The sequence below is a fragment of the Leopardus geoffroyi genome, chromosome C3 (genome assembly GCF_018350155.1).
Source record: "Leopardus geoffroyi isolate Oge1 chromosome C3, O.geoffroyi_Oge1_pat1.0, whole genome shotgun sequence".
NCBI lineage: Eukaryota > Metazoa > Chordata > Mammalia > Carnivora > Felidae > Leopardus > Leopardus geoffroyi.
The window spans coordinates 12382262-12397559 of record NC_059338.1 but is presented as its reverse complement, the minus strand read 5'-3'; the positions used below and the strand labels follow the sequence as shown (position 1 = coordinate 12397559).

Genomic DNA, 15298 nt, shown 5'->3' with positions numbered 1-15298 from the left:
TGATATGGGAAGACAAGAGACTGAGACGTTAGCTTGGGTCAGAAGTGGCATTAGGGGTCGCAGGGAGAATGGCGGTGGGGCGGAGGCAGGGCGGGCGCAGACAAGTGCAAAACAAGAAGCGGAAGTGAGGGGGTTATGCCTCCTTCAGAAACCATGGCCTGTTGGTGAAGACCCCACAGAAACTAGCAGTAACGAGAGGGAGGAAGAAGCTCACGGGAAAGGTAAGGGGTTTCTTTGTTTTTCGGCCCATTTGTGGTTTCGTTTTGTCTTCTAAACAGAAAGATTTAGGATAATTTTAGATTCAGGAGAAGGAGTGTAGGAAGAGAAGGACTTCAACATACAAGAAACGAGAGGACTGCTCGTTCGAGGTCTGAAACATGAGGGAGACTGGGTTCCCAATTTTCTTCATCTCTTTGTAAGGACGTCCTGTGGTACATAAATCATGTATTTCAGAAATAAATGAATACATAAAACAGTATTAATTCATGATATTTATTACTGGGGTTGTTTACAGAAAAGCCTTTTTCCCACTGTTAATTTAGGCCTAAGAAGAAGGGGTCTGTGTCTCATGTGACCTCCTATTCGAACTTTTATTTTAAAAAATCATAAAACTGTCTATATCTGGGAAGATATTAATATCGATTTTTTTAAAAAGTGGGGAGGGTTGGAGATAGGAGTTTTGCTTTATCCCTTAGTAACTACGACCAAACAAGGTATAGAACTTGGCAGGGTTCTTGCCACAGACGCATCTGGCTCCCGGCTGCAGCTCACAGAGCGGTGTGAAGGGGATGCAAAGGCTTTTAGCTCCCATGGATGGAGCCCCAGGTTCAAGATCTTGATCTCTGAAATTAAAAACAAATTAAGAATTCCACTCATTTATGCTCTAAATTCCCATTCTTTTTCACTGCAATACTCACAAGTTCTGTTAACTACATTTACCTAGCAGTGGTCTTTTTGATCCAGTCTTCACAGTCAATTTCCCCACAGAATGGAATCTGAGCAATCTAATAGAAAAGAAAAAATATTCTGGGTTTAGAATTTCATTCCGTATAAGGAATACCTGAGTTGAAGCAAAAAGGACACGTCTCCCATGGTACCTGTTTCAGGCCACGGTACCTTTCCAAACCTGCAAGGAACTCTGCTCAGAGGTGTAAGGGATGGGAAAATGTTTTTGTCCCTCTATCCAAAACCCATACACTGTAAAGCAGCACGACAAAACATCTTTGCCATACACGTCAATGTCCAAATAAACTGGCTACAACACAGTGCCCGAGGAGAGGAAAGAAAGGATCGGTAGACCTGAGTCCAGCCTCTCACTGTACTGCTCTCATTTCAGATCCGGACACTACCTGCTCTGCCTAGGTGACCAGTTACAAGTAGGACAGAGGAGAGATGACGAATAATAAACTGATTTTTAAACTGCCGTTAACGATAACAATGAACAATCAGGTAAACCTCACTTTATGCCACAATGCGATAGGCAAGTGAATCACTTTTAAAGTCCAAGGGTACTCAAAGTCAAAAATAATTTGTATCAGAAAAAAATAACTTCTCCAATTTTCTTTTATAGATCATACAGAGTAATGGGCAGAAGCAAGAGAGCTGGGATTTTACCCTAATTTTGAAATTCATTGCATATTTGAAACTCTCTAGCTCTGAATCTTCTTTTGTAAAATGCGTGTTGGACTAGACAAGAATTAAGAGTTCTCTCAGCTGTAAACCGTAAACTTTTCATAGCATGTCTACTTCAAAGTGAGGTTTGTATGCAAGAAAAATTATGTAACAATCCTACAGAAAGTTCCTGGAGATCAAGATTAGCAGTGGGGAGATCAAAGATGGGGACAATCCCCAGACATTAGTTTAAAAACAGTTAGAAAGTTATCCAGCTCCCTCATCAATTTTTTTTAATGTTTATTTTTGAGACAGAGACAGAGAGACAGAGACAGAGAGAGAGAGAGAGAGAGAGAGGGAGTGTGTGTGTGTGTGTGACCAGGGGAGGGGCAGAGAGAGAGTGGGGGACAGAGGATCTGAAGAGGGCTCTGCAATAACAGCAATGAGCCAAAGCTCAACGCAGGGCTTGAACTCACGAACCGCGAGATTATGACCTGAGCCGAAGTCGGACGCTCAACCAACTGAGCCACCGAGGCGCACCCCCTCATCAATTTCTGATCAACTACATTGAGCCACACATTCCATACTCAAATCATGACCCTCTTGCAAACCCCTTATGAGGCACTGGGAATTTAGTTAAACATACTTTAAAAGGTTTCTCTAAGAAGTAAAGTGAAAGTAACAATAGGAAATTATAAAAAGAACAAGTAATTCATCAGGTGAACATTCTGCAGGATAAGGAATAGTTAGTTATCTGTCTCTTATTCAACAAAATGTGTTAGCCTAATTCCCAAAATTGATCAACTGTTATTTTGATAATCTGCCTTAAGACAATAAAGAAGTGATAACTTGCTAGGAAAATCCCGGCAGGGTAGTGGGGGGGTGGGAGGGAATGAGTGGGTGAAGAGAAGGTGTAAGGAATGGTATTAGTAAGAATTTTGAAACATTTTAACAAAAATTGTTTATGCGATGAAAGTGGAAACAAAATAAACTTAGATATATAAGGGCTGAAATAACCCAAAGTTACCCCCCTGTATTGAAATTTGGTAAATCATTAGCATTTGTACAAACAGAAAGCATGAAAAGAATGTACATTCATAAAAGTATTGTTTAAAATTCATTACAAAAAACAGAATGGGAGGAAAACTTGGAACCACTGTCACTGAGCAATGATAAAAATATTAAGACTTAATTACAAAGAGGGTCTTTGGATTATAAATTTAAATTTGGTCTCTTAGAAAATTTTGCTTTTATTTTTAACCCACAACACAACTATATTTTCATTACTTTAACAAATTCTACAGTAAGTGGTCTTATTTTCTTTTTCCCTAAGAAAAAATTACTGAGCCTTGAGAAGGGATTTCTAAAATAATTTTTAAAATTTAAAAATGCCATAGTATGGAAAAATTCAACTGAAGTTATTTAAACTCATAATGATAATTTTGTAAAAATGCATGTTTTAATTCTTTGTAGCTTCAAAGTAAAAGTGTAGGTAATAAGACGTGAAATTTCTATTTATGCATATAATTCATTAATATGAAAGGAAAATATAGATTTTTAGCCTATTTATTCAACCACAGAAAAGTTTTTAACTTTTATTTTTTATTATTTCTATATGCTTTAAAAAGATACAATTTTCCACAATGTATAATATCTTGAATTCTGAAGCAGAAAATGTTAATGACGAGAAATAGCAAAACTCAAAAATCATAGTGATCAACAGATTAGTAACATACATCAAGACTAAAAAAATTATATATAAATAACATTTGTTTTTCATTTAATTATACTTTTGAAAAAATTTACTGAAGTTCTATAAATCAGATCTAATTTTTTTTTCATTTATACCAACAAAGAGTAGAAAATCAAACTTTCACCTACATGCAAGTTCCAAAGATCCCTTTCTCTTTCTCCCCACCTAGTAAATACAGTTTTATTTACAAGAGCCTCAAAGGTTGCTTGACGGTCAGTCAACACACAGAAGGTGACCAACACGAGGGGAGGTGGGGGATAGAACTGGCTACCGATACAAGAAACAAAATCTAATCTCTACGTGCTCTTTGGACATACAACTAACATCCCATTTTGTGCTTTAGAATAGATGTTGAAATCTCTAATCTGATATTAGAATAAAAGATATGACTCTACTGATATCTGCTGAGATTCCTTTCTTTGAAAGCAATGGATTAACTGATAGTTACTCTATTGATTTATTAACTCTTACATAATGTCTTTACCAGACTGGACTGCAAAAGTGACTACTATATTTCCATAATAAATGAAACATTATTTTATTTTATTTTTTTTAAGTTTATTTTAAGAGAAACAGAGAGAGAGAGAAAGCAAGCAGGAGAGGGACAGAGAGAATCCCAAGCAGGTCCTGTACTCTCAGAGCAGAGCCCGACGCTGGGCTCGATCTCACAAACTGTAAGATCATGACCCGAGCTGAAACCAAGAGTCAGATGCTTAACCAACTGAGCCACCCACCCATGCACCCCAATAAAGGAAATTTTAAAAATTCAGTAATTAATGGAATAAAAATAAAATCATAAATAAATTACAGTGAAAGAAAAAATAAACATTGAATCTTTAGCCTTCTATCGGAAGGAAGTATGTAGTCTGAGGGGCTCCTGGGTGGCTCAGTTGGTTAAGCGTCCGACTTCGGCTCAGGTCATGATCTCACAGCTTATGAGTTCGAGCCCCGCGTCAGGCTCTGTGCTGGCAGCTCAGAGCCTAGAGCCTGCTTTGGATTCTGTGTTTCCCTCTCTCTGCCCCTTCCCCAGCTCTCTCTCTCTCAAAAATAAACAAACATTAAAAAAAATTTTTTTTTAATTAAAAAAAAGAAGTACGTAATCTGAATCAAGTGACAACTTCCAGAAACCAGAAAGGTGGAAGATCACAAAGGCAATAAACCAAGAATAATAGAAACCTACTGAAGAATTATGGATCTGAAGGGGATTTTAAGATTATCTATCTTGTACTCATTTACAGATTAGTAAACTGAGAGCCAGAGAGATTAACACATTGTCCCAGCTCATGCAATAAAAGACATATTAAGAGGTTATGACCTGGGGCGCCTGGGTGACTCAGTAGGTTAAGTGTCCCACTCGATTTTGGCTCAGGGCATGACCTCGCCGTTTGTGAGTTGGAGCCCTGCATCAGGGTCTGCGCTGACAGCGCAAAGACTGCTTGGGTTTCTCTCTCACCCTGTCTCTCTGTCCCTCCCCTGCTCTTGCTGTCTCTAAAAATAAATAAACTTAAAAAAAATAATACATAAGAACAAAAATATACAGAAGAAAGTGCATTAAACTTAGTCAAAATGACATCTAAATTTTAGGACTAAGTTTGCCTCTGTAGAGCTCGGGGTAATTCATTTAGACTCTGGCCCATGGTTTTCTCATTTATAACCTGAGAACACAGGATTGGTTGTAAAATCAAGCATGAATACCAGAATATTAAAGTTCACATGGGATTCATTGCAATAATTAATAATTGTGCAAATCAGGACACCTCTTTTCTTTGAAAATTAGAGAAGTTTCAGCTAGGAACATCTGCATACTCACAACACATAAAACTGATAAAATTCAAAAGAACCACTAAGTACCTACCTGATTAGAAAGACCTAGGTCTTTTAAAGGAGCGTGAAGTACCCATTCATTTTGAAAAACAGGCTTAGACATGAGCAATATTTTCTCCCTTATTATTCAGAAAAGCTCAATCAATTAAGATCAGGGAATTGAAAATTTTGACATGGATTTTTAACCTTATTTTAGGAATATGCACATTATATTTCAATATTACATTATGTTAACGCTTACTTCAGGAACTTAATTCAAGATGAAAAACACCTTCAGTAATTAAAACATTAAGGGTCATACAGAATGAATGCTGTTTAGCCAGTATTTAAAGTGAGAGAAAAAGTTTTTACATAATCAGTTCACAGTGTTATCCAGAAATGATATAATGCTGTAATGCTTTAGGAAAGCCAATGGAAAACAGGATAAAATGTGGAGTAATATATAATCCTGTTGCGTGACTGGCCTTATAAAAGGGATTAATATCAGGCATAAATTCAGTGAGTCTTAAAATACCATTACTGAAATATTTTATATTCAAAACTTTCCAGAAGTCTCTTACCTTCCCAGAATCTAGCATCTTCTGAAAGTCTTCCATTGTATTAGCCACGACCATATGAGTCTTAAGATCTTCAGAAGCCCTATCAAAACATAATTGAAAAAGAATATATTTTTTCTTACAAATATGACAAAGTTTTCTTTAAAAAATAAGCATAATCTAACAAAAGAGCAATTACCTGGAAGTGAGAACTTCTCAATTTGAATCTCAACTTTGTCACTAACAGCAACACGCAGTAAGTCTCAGTCAACTCATCATTGTATTACTATTAACAGTAAATGAAAGGGGAATTTCCCAAGCATACAACAGGTAATACTTTTTTTTTTTTAAGTTTGATTTATTTAAGTCACTTCAACATGGGGCTTGAACTCATGACCCTGAGATCAAGTCACAGGCTCTCCCACTGAGCCAGCCAGGTGCTCTAATTACTTTTGTTACTGCCATTAAATCTCTACTCACCAACATTCTATTCCTGTCTATACCGCTACCATCTATGAGAGTCTGTATCATTTTTTAAACCTCTTTGGTCTTAGTTTTCCCTTCCACAAAACTGGAAAAATACTCAAGTAATCTAACTACCATATAGGATTATTGTGAGAATCGAACACAAAGGCATGAGCATGTTTTAAAAAAGGAAAAACAATAAACACACAATATTCGAGCGGTTATCATATACTACGTAACTCCCTTATAAGTACTTCTAAACTACATTTAGAAATGGAAATAAGTATTTATTCTCTTCCACATTCAAAGCCACACAATACATGAGGACCACTCATAGGTGGTGCCAAAGAAAGAGAAAGCATATACTTCTTTTCTTTTTTTTTTTATAAAATTTTTTTTTTCAACGTTTATTTATTTTTGGGACAGAGAGAGACAGAGCATGAATGGGGGAGGGGCAGAGAGAGAGGGAGACACAGAATCGGAAACAGGCTCCAGGCTCTGAGCCATCAGCCCAGAGCCCGACGCGGGGCCTGAACCCACGGACCGCGAGATCGTGACCTGGCTGAAGTCGGACGCTCAACCGACTGCGCCACCCAGGCGCCCCTATACTTCTTTTCTGACTCTCAGGTCTAAGACCATGTGAATTCTGTGCCAGTACCTGCTAGCTGTCCACCAAGTCCCCTCCTGTGGACTTCTTCATATTGAGATAAGCTTATGTGAGTAAGTTATAGCCAATGAGATCGAGAAAAACGAATACACGCTTCCCAGGCTTAAGACTTAGGTGGGAAAAAAATGCACCTTTATGCAACCTACATTGTTAACAAATTTACTGAATAAAAATGCCAATGAAAAAAAACTGCTTTTTAGCCACTAAAGCAGTTTTCCAACCAGGCGTGTGCATCTGATATCACACAGAGAACACTTTAATACTACAGATAACCAGAATCTATCTTAAAACCTGTGAGGCTCAGGTATCTTTCTGTTCCCAAAGTTCCCAGGTGACTCTGAGGAGAATCCCTAGAAAAGAACCACTGTCCTAAATGCATTACTTACTTATTTACTTTTTAATGTTTTATTTATTTTTAAGTGAGAGAGTGCGTGCGCTCAAGTGGACGGGCAGAGAGAGACTGGGACAGAGGATCTGAGGCGGGCTCTGCACCGACATCAGAGAGTCCTATGCGGGGCTCGAACTCACAAACCGTGAGATCATAACCCAAGTCAAAGTCAGACACTTAACCAACTGAGCCCCCCAGGCACCCCCGAATGCACAGCAGCATTAAATGGCAGCAACAGAGACAGGCAGCTTTCTGATCTTTCACCTCTGACAGTATTACCTGTTCTGAGTTCAGATGGACTTCAAATGCACTATTCATTAGCTGGTTAAGTAAATCCTCGAAGTCAAGAGACTCATTATCATTCCCATTTTAGGGCAAGCAAGCCCAGAGAAATGAAACCACTTGCCCAAAAACGTAAGCAAGCACCAATGCCACAGCTAAAATTAGTTCTTTCCTTAAATGCATGATTTATGGGAGCCTAATGAGTCCGGCACAAGGCATCAGAAGATATATGAATAAACAAGATGCAGGCACTACCTTCCCCCAAACTGAAACTCCATCCCCAGGGGCAGTGGGCCTTTCTCTCTGCCTCGGGTGGGTCGGAGAGAAAATAAGGCGCCACACACACACACCAATCTTCTAGTGCCTCTGACTTGTAGAAGACCCCTCTCCACAGGTCAGGGCAGCCCTGAAGCTCCCTCTCATCCCGGACCTACAATCTCAATCGAAAGGTTCTTAGCCTTGGCTACAGGTCATCATCACGTGGGGAGGAGCTTTTAATACTACAGCTGCCAGGCTCACTCTAGACCTACTAAATTAATATTTCTAGGGAGGGTTCTAGGCACTGGTATTTTTTAAAGCTCCCTGGCTGCTGCTAATGTCTACGCACACAGGTGACAATCAGTGCCTTAATCCCCCAAATTCATATGTCATAAAAGCCTGCATCTAAAGTTAACCCCAATTAGTCCACGGGACAGAGGCCACTGCTGCAAACCTATTAAGCAGAAAACTCTTGGAAAAATCATCATGCTACCAGTCAAAGACACAAAGAGAAACGTAAATGAAGAACCATGGGAGCTCAGAGGGAAAGATGGCTTCCAGTTGGGGCGCTCAAAAAATCCCTCAGTAAGTTCTCAAAAGCTGAACAGGATTTCAAGATCAGAGACAAAAGCAATTCTAAGGACTAACTTTGTAAAAAGGTTCACATGGATGTCTTCCAAAACAGCTTGAAGTTTAGTCTCAGCCTCATTATCAGCAAATGTCAGCTTTTCTCCAGTATCTCGTCTGACAGCTACAAACTGACGGCTCTTCATATCACGTGGCCCAACTTCAAGTCTGATCGGAACTCCCTAGAAAACAAAAAAGACAGTTAAAATGATACATGCATGTCTCCACTCGAAGATAAAGAATTATTTCATGGCTTTATCTACCATAAATCATAAAAACCCCAAAATCAAAGGCATTAACAAATAAAGGCAGCAGGCAATATTCCTAAGATACTAAGGTAATCTCCAATAAGAACGTATGAACCTAAGAAAAGATGTAGTGCCCAAGTGGTTTTGAGCTAATAAAGTGTTTAATGGAGAAACAGGAGGGTAGTGCTGTCTAGATCAGTATTCTTGACTCTTCTCAAATGACAGCACGCACAGAAAGTTACATTTGTGTGGCACGAGCTGGTAAACAGAGAAGGCTTCTTGAACCTAAGGCCACCAAACCACTGATTAGCATACCTTGGCACATCTGGGACTCTTATGGGGCACAATGGTATACTCTGGTTGGTCTCAGGTCTGGACACTACTGTGCAGCAGAATCTCTGAAGACTTGTTAAAGCAGAGACTGCAAATTCTCTGCCCCCCAGAATTTCTTATTACACTAGGCCCAGGAATGGGGCCTAAAGATTCATATTTCTCACAAGTTCTCAAGTGATGCTGGCACTGCTGGTCCTGGGGCTACACTCTGGGAACTACTCCCCTATTCAATACCTTTGGATTTTACAAAGATGCTTAAGGACTAAATGCAACTTTAAGCCTGTGAATGTTCAACCCTCATGAATGCTCCAGGAGGGGATTAAGGCTCAGGGAAACCTTATTTTTAGGGTCGAGTACCTTACCTGAAAAACAGTAGGTTTTTTTTCAAACTTTTTTTTTTTTTTTGAGTACATGAGCCTCTAAAACTAATTTGGGGTTTTCAAATTTAAGTTAGGCAACCTCTACATATATGGTTTTGCTGATAGTAGTCCTCCAAATCAAAGCCACAGGAAAATTTTAAATGTTTTTCTAGAAAAAATGATTTACCTTTAGAGAAGACTTGTTTTATAAAATGATCAACACCATCAAATTGTTGTATGCTAAGTATGACATTATTTCATTGTTTTCCTTTATTTACCCAATGTACATGCATGTGTAACAGTGTTGAGTGTAATGAGATTTACAAGAGGGATAAAAAACAGATCCTGTCCTCCAGGAGCTTCCCATTTGCCAGGCAAATAAGGCACGCATACAAACAGTAAGTACAGAAAATCAGAAGTGGGAGACCACCCTCAGCTGGAAGAGAGAAGAACGTTACTACAGAAGGCAAAAATTAATGAGGGATTTCATCAAAACTGAGGAACATTCTATGAAATAACTGACCTATATTTACAAAAATGCCCATTTCATGAACGGCAAAGAAAGGCTGATGAACTACTCCTGATGAAAGGAAACTAAAATGACACTGACAACTAACAGCAATAGATGGATCCTATACTGGACAAGGAGAGCCGTGGCAGCCCAGGGCAGGGCGTCAGAGCCTGAGTGGGGCGAGAGGGCCTGAGAAGAGCCTGGCATGGAGTGACGCCACCCTTGTGGGATGGGAAGGGCATTCACGTGGGGAGTGGGTGGCAAAGGCAGAGAGAGACTGGTTGCACACAGAGGGGCTGATCAAATAAATGAAGGTATTAAGGATAACTGGAGCTAGGTGTTTCACTGTCAGAGAAGGGAGTGAAAACCTGGAATGGGAGAAAACTAGAATGAGTCCTGTTTTTTTACTGGAATTGAAAGTATTAATGTGAACTCCTGGTTATCAAATTACATAGATCTAGAAACACAGACGTAAATTTGTGTGTGTGTGTGTGCGTGCGTGTGTGCGTGCACATCCCCAGTCTGCAGCCCCGTCTACTGAGAAGGTTTGGAAAGAGGGACAGCTCAAAAGTGATGAGTGCATCCAGCACGAAATACCATCTCTGCTCAGAGAACCAGGGCTTCTGTGAGATACGACTAATTCTAGTACCAGACAGCAAGGAAAGGCTCAAAAGTCAGCTTTAAGGGATTTTATGAGTTGTATCAAAGATACTTTGAGCCTCAAAATAATGATTGTAATAGATTATAATCCACTGAATGACATGAGAAACCACGGCTCCACAAAAATATTTTTTTAAAAACAAAAATATGTATTATTTAATTGATTAAAAGGTGAATGTGGAATGTGCTGTGTCAAGATCGTGATAATCAAGGAAAAGCCTGAGGAATTATTCCAGAGTAAAAGAGACTAACAAGATGTGATAACACATGTAGCTCAATTTTGAACCAGATCCTTCTGCTATGAAAGATACTAGGGGACAACTCAGAAAATTCGATGGGGTTCAAAAACTCACTGGTAATGGATCAATGTTAACTCTCCAATTTTGTGTTCATAGAGTGAAGAGGCATCAGGCTAGAATCTTACTTTCAACTGGTGCAGGAAGGAAAAATTAATTTTTTGTACTATACATGCTTGTCACAAAATTGAGACTGTCTGGGGTGCCTGGGTGGCTCAGTTGGTTAAGCGTCTGACTTCGGCTCAGGGCATGATCTCACGGTTTGTAGGTTCGAGCCCCGTGGCGTCGAGCTCTGTGCTGACAGCTCAGAACCTAGAGTCTGCTTCGGATTCTGTGTCTCCCTCTCTCTCTGGCCCTCCCCTGCCCGTGCTCTGTTGTTCTCTCTCTCTCTCTCTCAAAAATAAATTAAAACATTACAAAACACATTAAAAAAACTTATGATTGTTTCATGATAGCAAATTTTACAACCGAGGTGGAAGAAATAGCACAAGCAAAGACACAGAGGTGGAAAAAAGACTGTCTGAGAACAGAGACAAGGATGTATGAAAGGAGGTTAACAAAAAATAACAGCTAGAAAGATAATCTGAGGCCAAACCATAGCAGAGGCATAGATTTTGTTGATAGTTTTTTCTAAGTAACAAGTTACGAATTTACTCATAAAAGGCTGTTTGCTTGTTTTTCTTTTCAATAGCAACGCAACATGATCCAACACAGCAAAAGGAAAAGTACTTAATTCACTCATATTATTTTCCCCCTTTCTATTTTCCTACTACAGGAAGAGGTATTAAAGAAGTTGTGGGGGGGTCGCAGGGTCTGGTCTCACCACCAAACCGTATCCCGAGTTATTCAACCGAGTCTCACAGTACATATCCCGCACCACCCCCACCGCCTCTCTATATAAAATTAATTACTACCAAATGAGTATGAATCTAGATCTTTCAAAATACTTTCTTTTCTCAGGAATTCTAGGACTAAACAGAGATTAAAATGGCATTAAAAAGTGCCATCAATACTTTTCACTAACTGGAGAACTCTCTTGGTGTTCCTTAGTTTTCGGAATCATGTTTGGAACACAGGGGCTTTGTTTTCTTTCCTGAGAACTGTAGACAAGGAAGCTGTGGGAGAGCCAACTCCTACTAAGAGGTCCCCTTCATGGTACAGGTTCAGCAGGATATGAAAAAGAAGAGTGACGGGGACAAAGTCAAGTCAGTTCTAAGAGAAGAAGGGAGACGAAAGGGGAACAACACAGAAGGGAGAAGTGAATATGGATGCCTTTTTTCCCCTTTCAATCCAGCCAGCAGCAAACAGTAAGTTTCTCCTCTAAGTACTCATGGGCTCAGACGAGCTGCCACCAGAATCACAGAACAGTTATTTCTAAGTAAGCAAAAAACACTGCAGTTAAAGGCAAGTTATGCAGAGAAAACATTTATGTTTAAAGTCTTCGTTAAACGTAGGAGAGTAGGTAAAGGAAAAAGGATTTTACACAGAAGGGAAGCAGAATGAATATAACTACTAATTTTTAGCACAGAAGATTTACCTTAGGGGCCAGTTAAAATAAACTGGGCCATTAATAGCAATTTGGGGAACCCTATGTGTGTTCACACCGAATAATCCCCATACTGCTGAGCTTCCACACTTGGGACCAGCTTGCAGCTGCAGTATCACTACATCTTCTCGCATGTTTCCTGGATTGTAAGTTTATAAATTCTCGACTCCTCACTGCTAAATCTAATATGATTCCCTTGTTAAATAAAGCACATGAAATCAAGTTAAATCCCAGAAGTTTACAAAATGGAATTAACAATATAGATTATTCTACTAATGACAATGTGCAATAAATGAAATTCGTATTAAAACATTAAGCCAGAATTTAGCCTTGAATATACAAAATAAAAACCAACAAACTGGTGTTGAAAAACAATGTGGTGTGAAAAACCAAATACGATAATAATCTCTGATGTTTTACAATGTCAGCTAGGTGATAACCATGCACTATTATTCTGACAGTCTTACTGTTTAAATAGCTTAAATACTTAAATAGCTTATTATTATATGAATTCTTGATGTAAACATTTTTGTATAACAGTCTCAAGTTTATTGATCATATAGAAGGTCTTTAAGATCATTTTTATTCTAACATAATAAAAATAAGCTTCCACAGAAAAGATTTTAAATTTAGAAAATATGTAAGCTTTAGGTATCCCTCACTGTAACAAAGATCTGGACTTTGTCTAAGTGAAGTTTAAGTGAAGAAGAAAAAAAACAACTATCCAAACAGAGAAATGTAATGAGAAGCCTTATGTCTCACAAAAGCATATGCATAAAGAAGCTCTAACTCCAAACTGGGAGTGTGGAAGGGAAAGATACAACTGAAGAATTTACCTTGAGCTCCCAGTGGTTGAACTTCCAACCTGGAGAATAGTTATCTCGCAAATCAACTCTAACTCGAATATTAACACTCAGTAACCGCCTTCGATAATCATTGCATTTCGCAATCAGAGCATCTCGGTCTTCTTCAGAAAGTGCATTTGTAATGCCACAAGGAATAACCACCACCTAGAACCAGCACAATGTCACAAATTTATACAAAGAAACAGTGTACAAAGGTAAAGAAGTCTTACCACTGCGGGACACCCAGATGTCAAAACCAACTAGGGACTATAAATTTTAACACGGATCAACTTATGTGATTTCTCATCTCCACTGAACATGTAGCACTCAGCTGCATTACTTTTCTATGCTAAATGCATTTTTACTTGACCTACTATATTTCATTAAACCTATTGTAAGTCATTTCAAAAAATGATTTCTAAAAGAGTTTTACCTAAAAAGCAGCTACAAATTAAGAGCAAAGAAAACAATAACAGAAATGATACACGTAGTTACACAATACTAACAGATCATACTCTGTGTTGTTTCTATATTAGCAAAATCTACCTGAATGATACTCAGAAAATCACCCTTTCAAATTTCCTTTAGTAAACAGGGCTTGTATTTTATAAAAGGAATGATAAGCAGAAATATTTTCCTTACCTGAACACAAGCTACACGGGGTGGTAATACTAAGCCCATGTTGTCCCCATGAACCATGGTCATAACACCAATAGTGCGAGTTGTCAGGCCCCAGGAGTTCTGATAGGCAAACTGCTTCTCTCCTGGTGTCTTTGGATCTTCAAAAATAATTTCAAACATTTTGGAAAAATTCTGCCCTAAATGATGTGATGTTGCTCCCTAAAAATAGAAATATAAGCTTTAATTTTAATAACCCCAATTATGCCTCTGAAAATGATTTCATAAGATCACACACCTAAAATGACACTAGATATATAAACTTAGCTTCCTTGATTTTTTTATATTAAGTAAATTCTTGAAGCATAAATGATACAACAAAGAGACTAGGATTAGTCAAAAAAAACACTACAGAAGTGTATTTGCTGGGAGCAGTCCCTTTCATAGGATTAATTTCAACTACAAAGGCTAAAAAAGAATCCGTGCTTTGGTAATTCAGGATACAAGCCTTTGCTTAACTAAGTGACCTCAGAGATTTAGAGAAGAATGGGACAGAGAAGCCTGAAATTATATGGTCTAGGAAGCACATGAAATGTACTCGTTTGTTTGAAAATGGTCTACTTCTCTGACGACTTGCAGTCTGTTGGATGTGCCCAGAGGCTATGCTCATAGTCCCTATGAACCGCTTGTGCACTTTGCTGATACCTGGATGGCTCTTCCACTAGCAGATATAAATGCTTCTACGGTAGTTGTATAGTCTCCTCCTGCAAATTTTTCTTTTTCAGTCTTTCTGCCTTTTACAACAGGAATTGCCAGGAGCTCTTCGTACACCTGAGCATATAAGTCAAGTATCTGCAAGACCTGTAATAACATTTTAAATGTGAAAGCGATCAAAATTCACGGTGTATTTATTTCTTAAAGGTCTATAAAACTGTACTATTTAAAACTAAATGTGGTGGAACAAGCATCTCAAACAATAAATACCTTTTTTTTATGGGAAGGCTAAAGCAGCTAGTGTGTATTTATTATGGAAAAACATTCAACCAAGTAGTGTAAAAGAAACTGAATAATTTTTTTAAATGTTCATAAGTTTAGAATACAAGAAAAATAGGGGCACTGGGTGGCTTAAACTTCCAACTTCAGCTCAGGTCATGATCTCACAGTTCGTGGGTTCGAGCCCCGCGTCGGGCTCTGTGCTGACAGCTCAGACCCTGGGGCCTGCTTCAGATTTGGGTCTCCGTCTCTCTCTCTGACCCTCTCCTGTTCATGCTCTGTCTGTCTCTCAAAAATAAACATAAATTTTTAAAAATTAAAAAAAAAATAAAAAGAAACATTTATGAAAGATATAAAAATATATAGTAACCAGGGTGAAAATCTGAAGAATAATTAATTTCACCCCTGGGATTATAATTTCCTCTATACATGGAAGTCCAAAAATACTTTCATTTGAAAATGTAAGGGCTGCCTGAGT

The 15298-nt window shown here is 38.5% G+C and overlaps 1 protein-coding gene across 3 annotated transcripts in view; it reads right to left on the bottom strand.

Annotated features, from left to right (window-relative positions):
- Positions 1-478: 478 nt before the first annotated feature.
- EPRS1 (glutamyl-prolyl-tRNA synthetase 1) overlaps positions 479-15298 on the bottom strand; it is a 73360-nt gene continuing 58540 nt past the window's right edge. For all 3 annotated transcript variants that reach the window (XM_045455738.1, XM_045455737.1, XM_045455739.1), the window contains 7 exons: positions 14533-14688; positions 13852-14049; positions 13201-13374; positions 8433-8593; positions 5749-5827; positions 940-1004; positions 479-842 (listed from right to left, as the gene is read on the bottom strand). In XM_045455738.1, coding sequence (XP_045311694.1) covers positions 692-842; positions 940-1004; positions 5749-5827; positions 8433-8593; positions 13201-13374; positions 13852-14049; positions 14533-14688 — 984 coding nt within the window. In that variant the 3' untranslated portion in view covers positions 479-691. The remainder of the gene's footprint in view (positions 843-939; positions 1005-5748; positions 5828-8432; positions 8594-13200; positions 13375-13851; positions 14050-14532; positions 14689-15298) is intronic.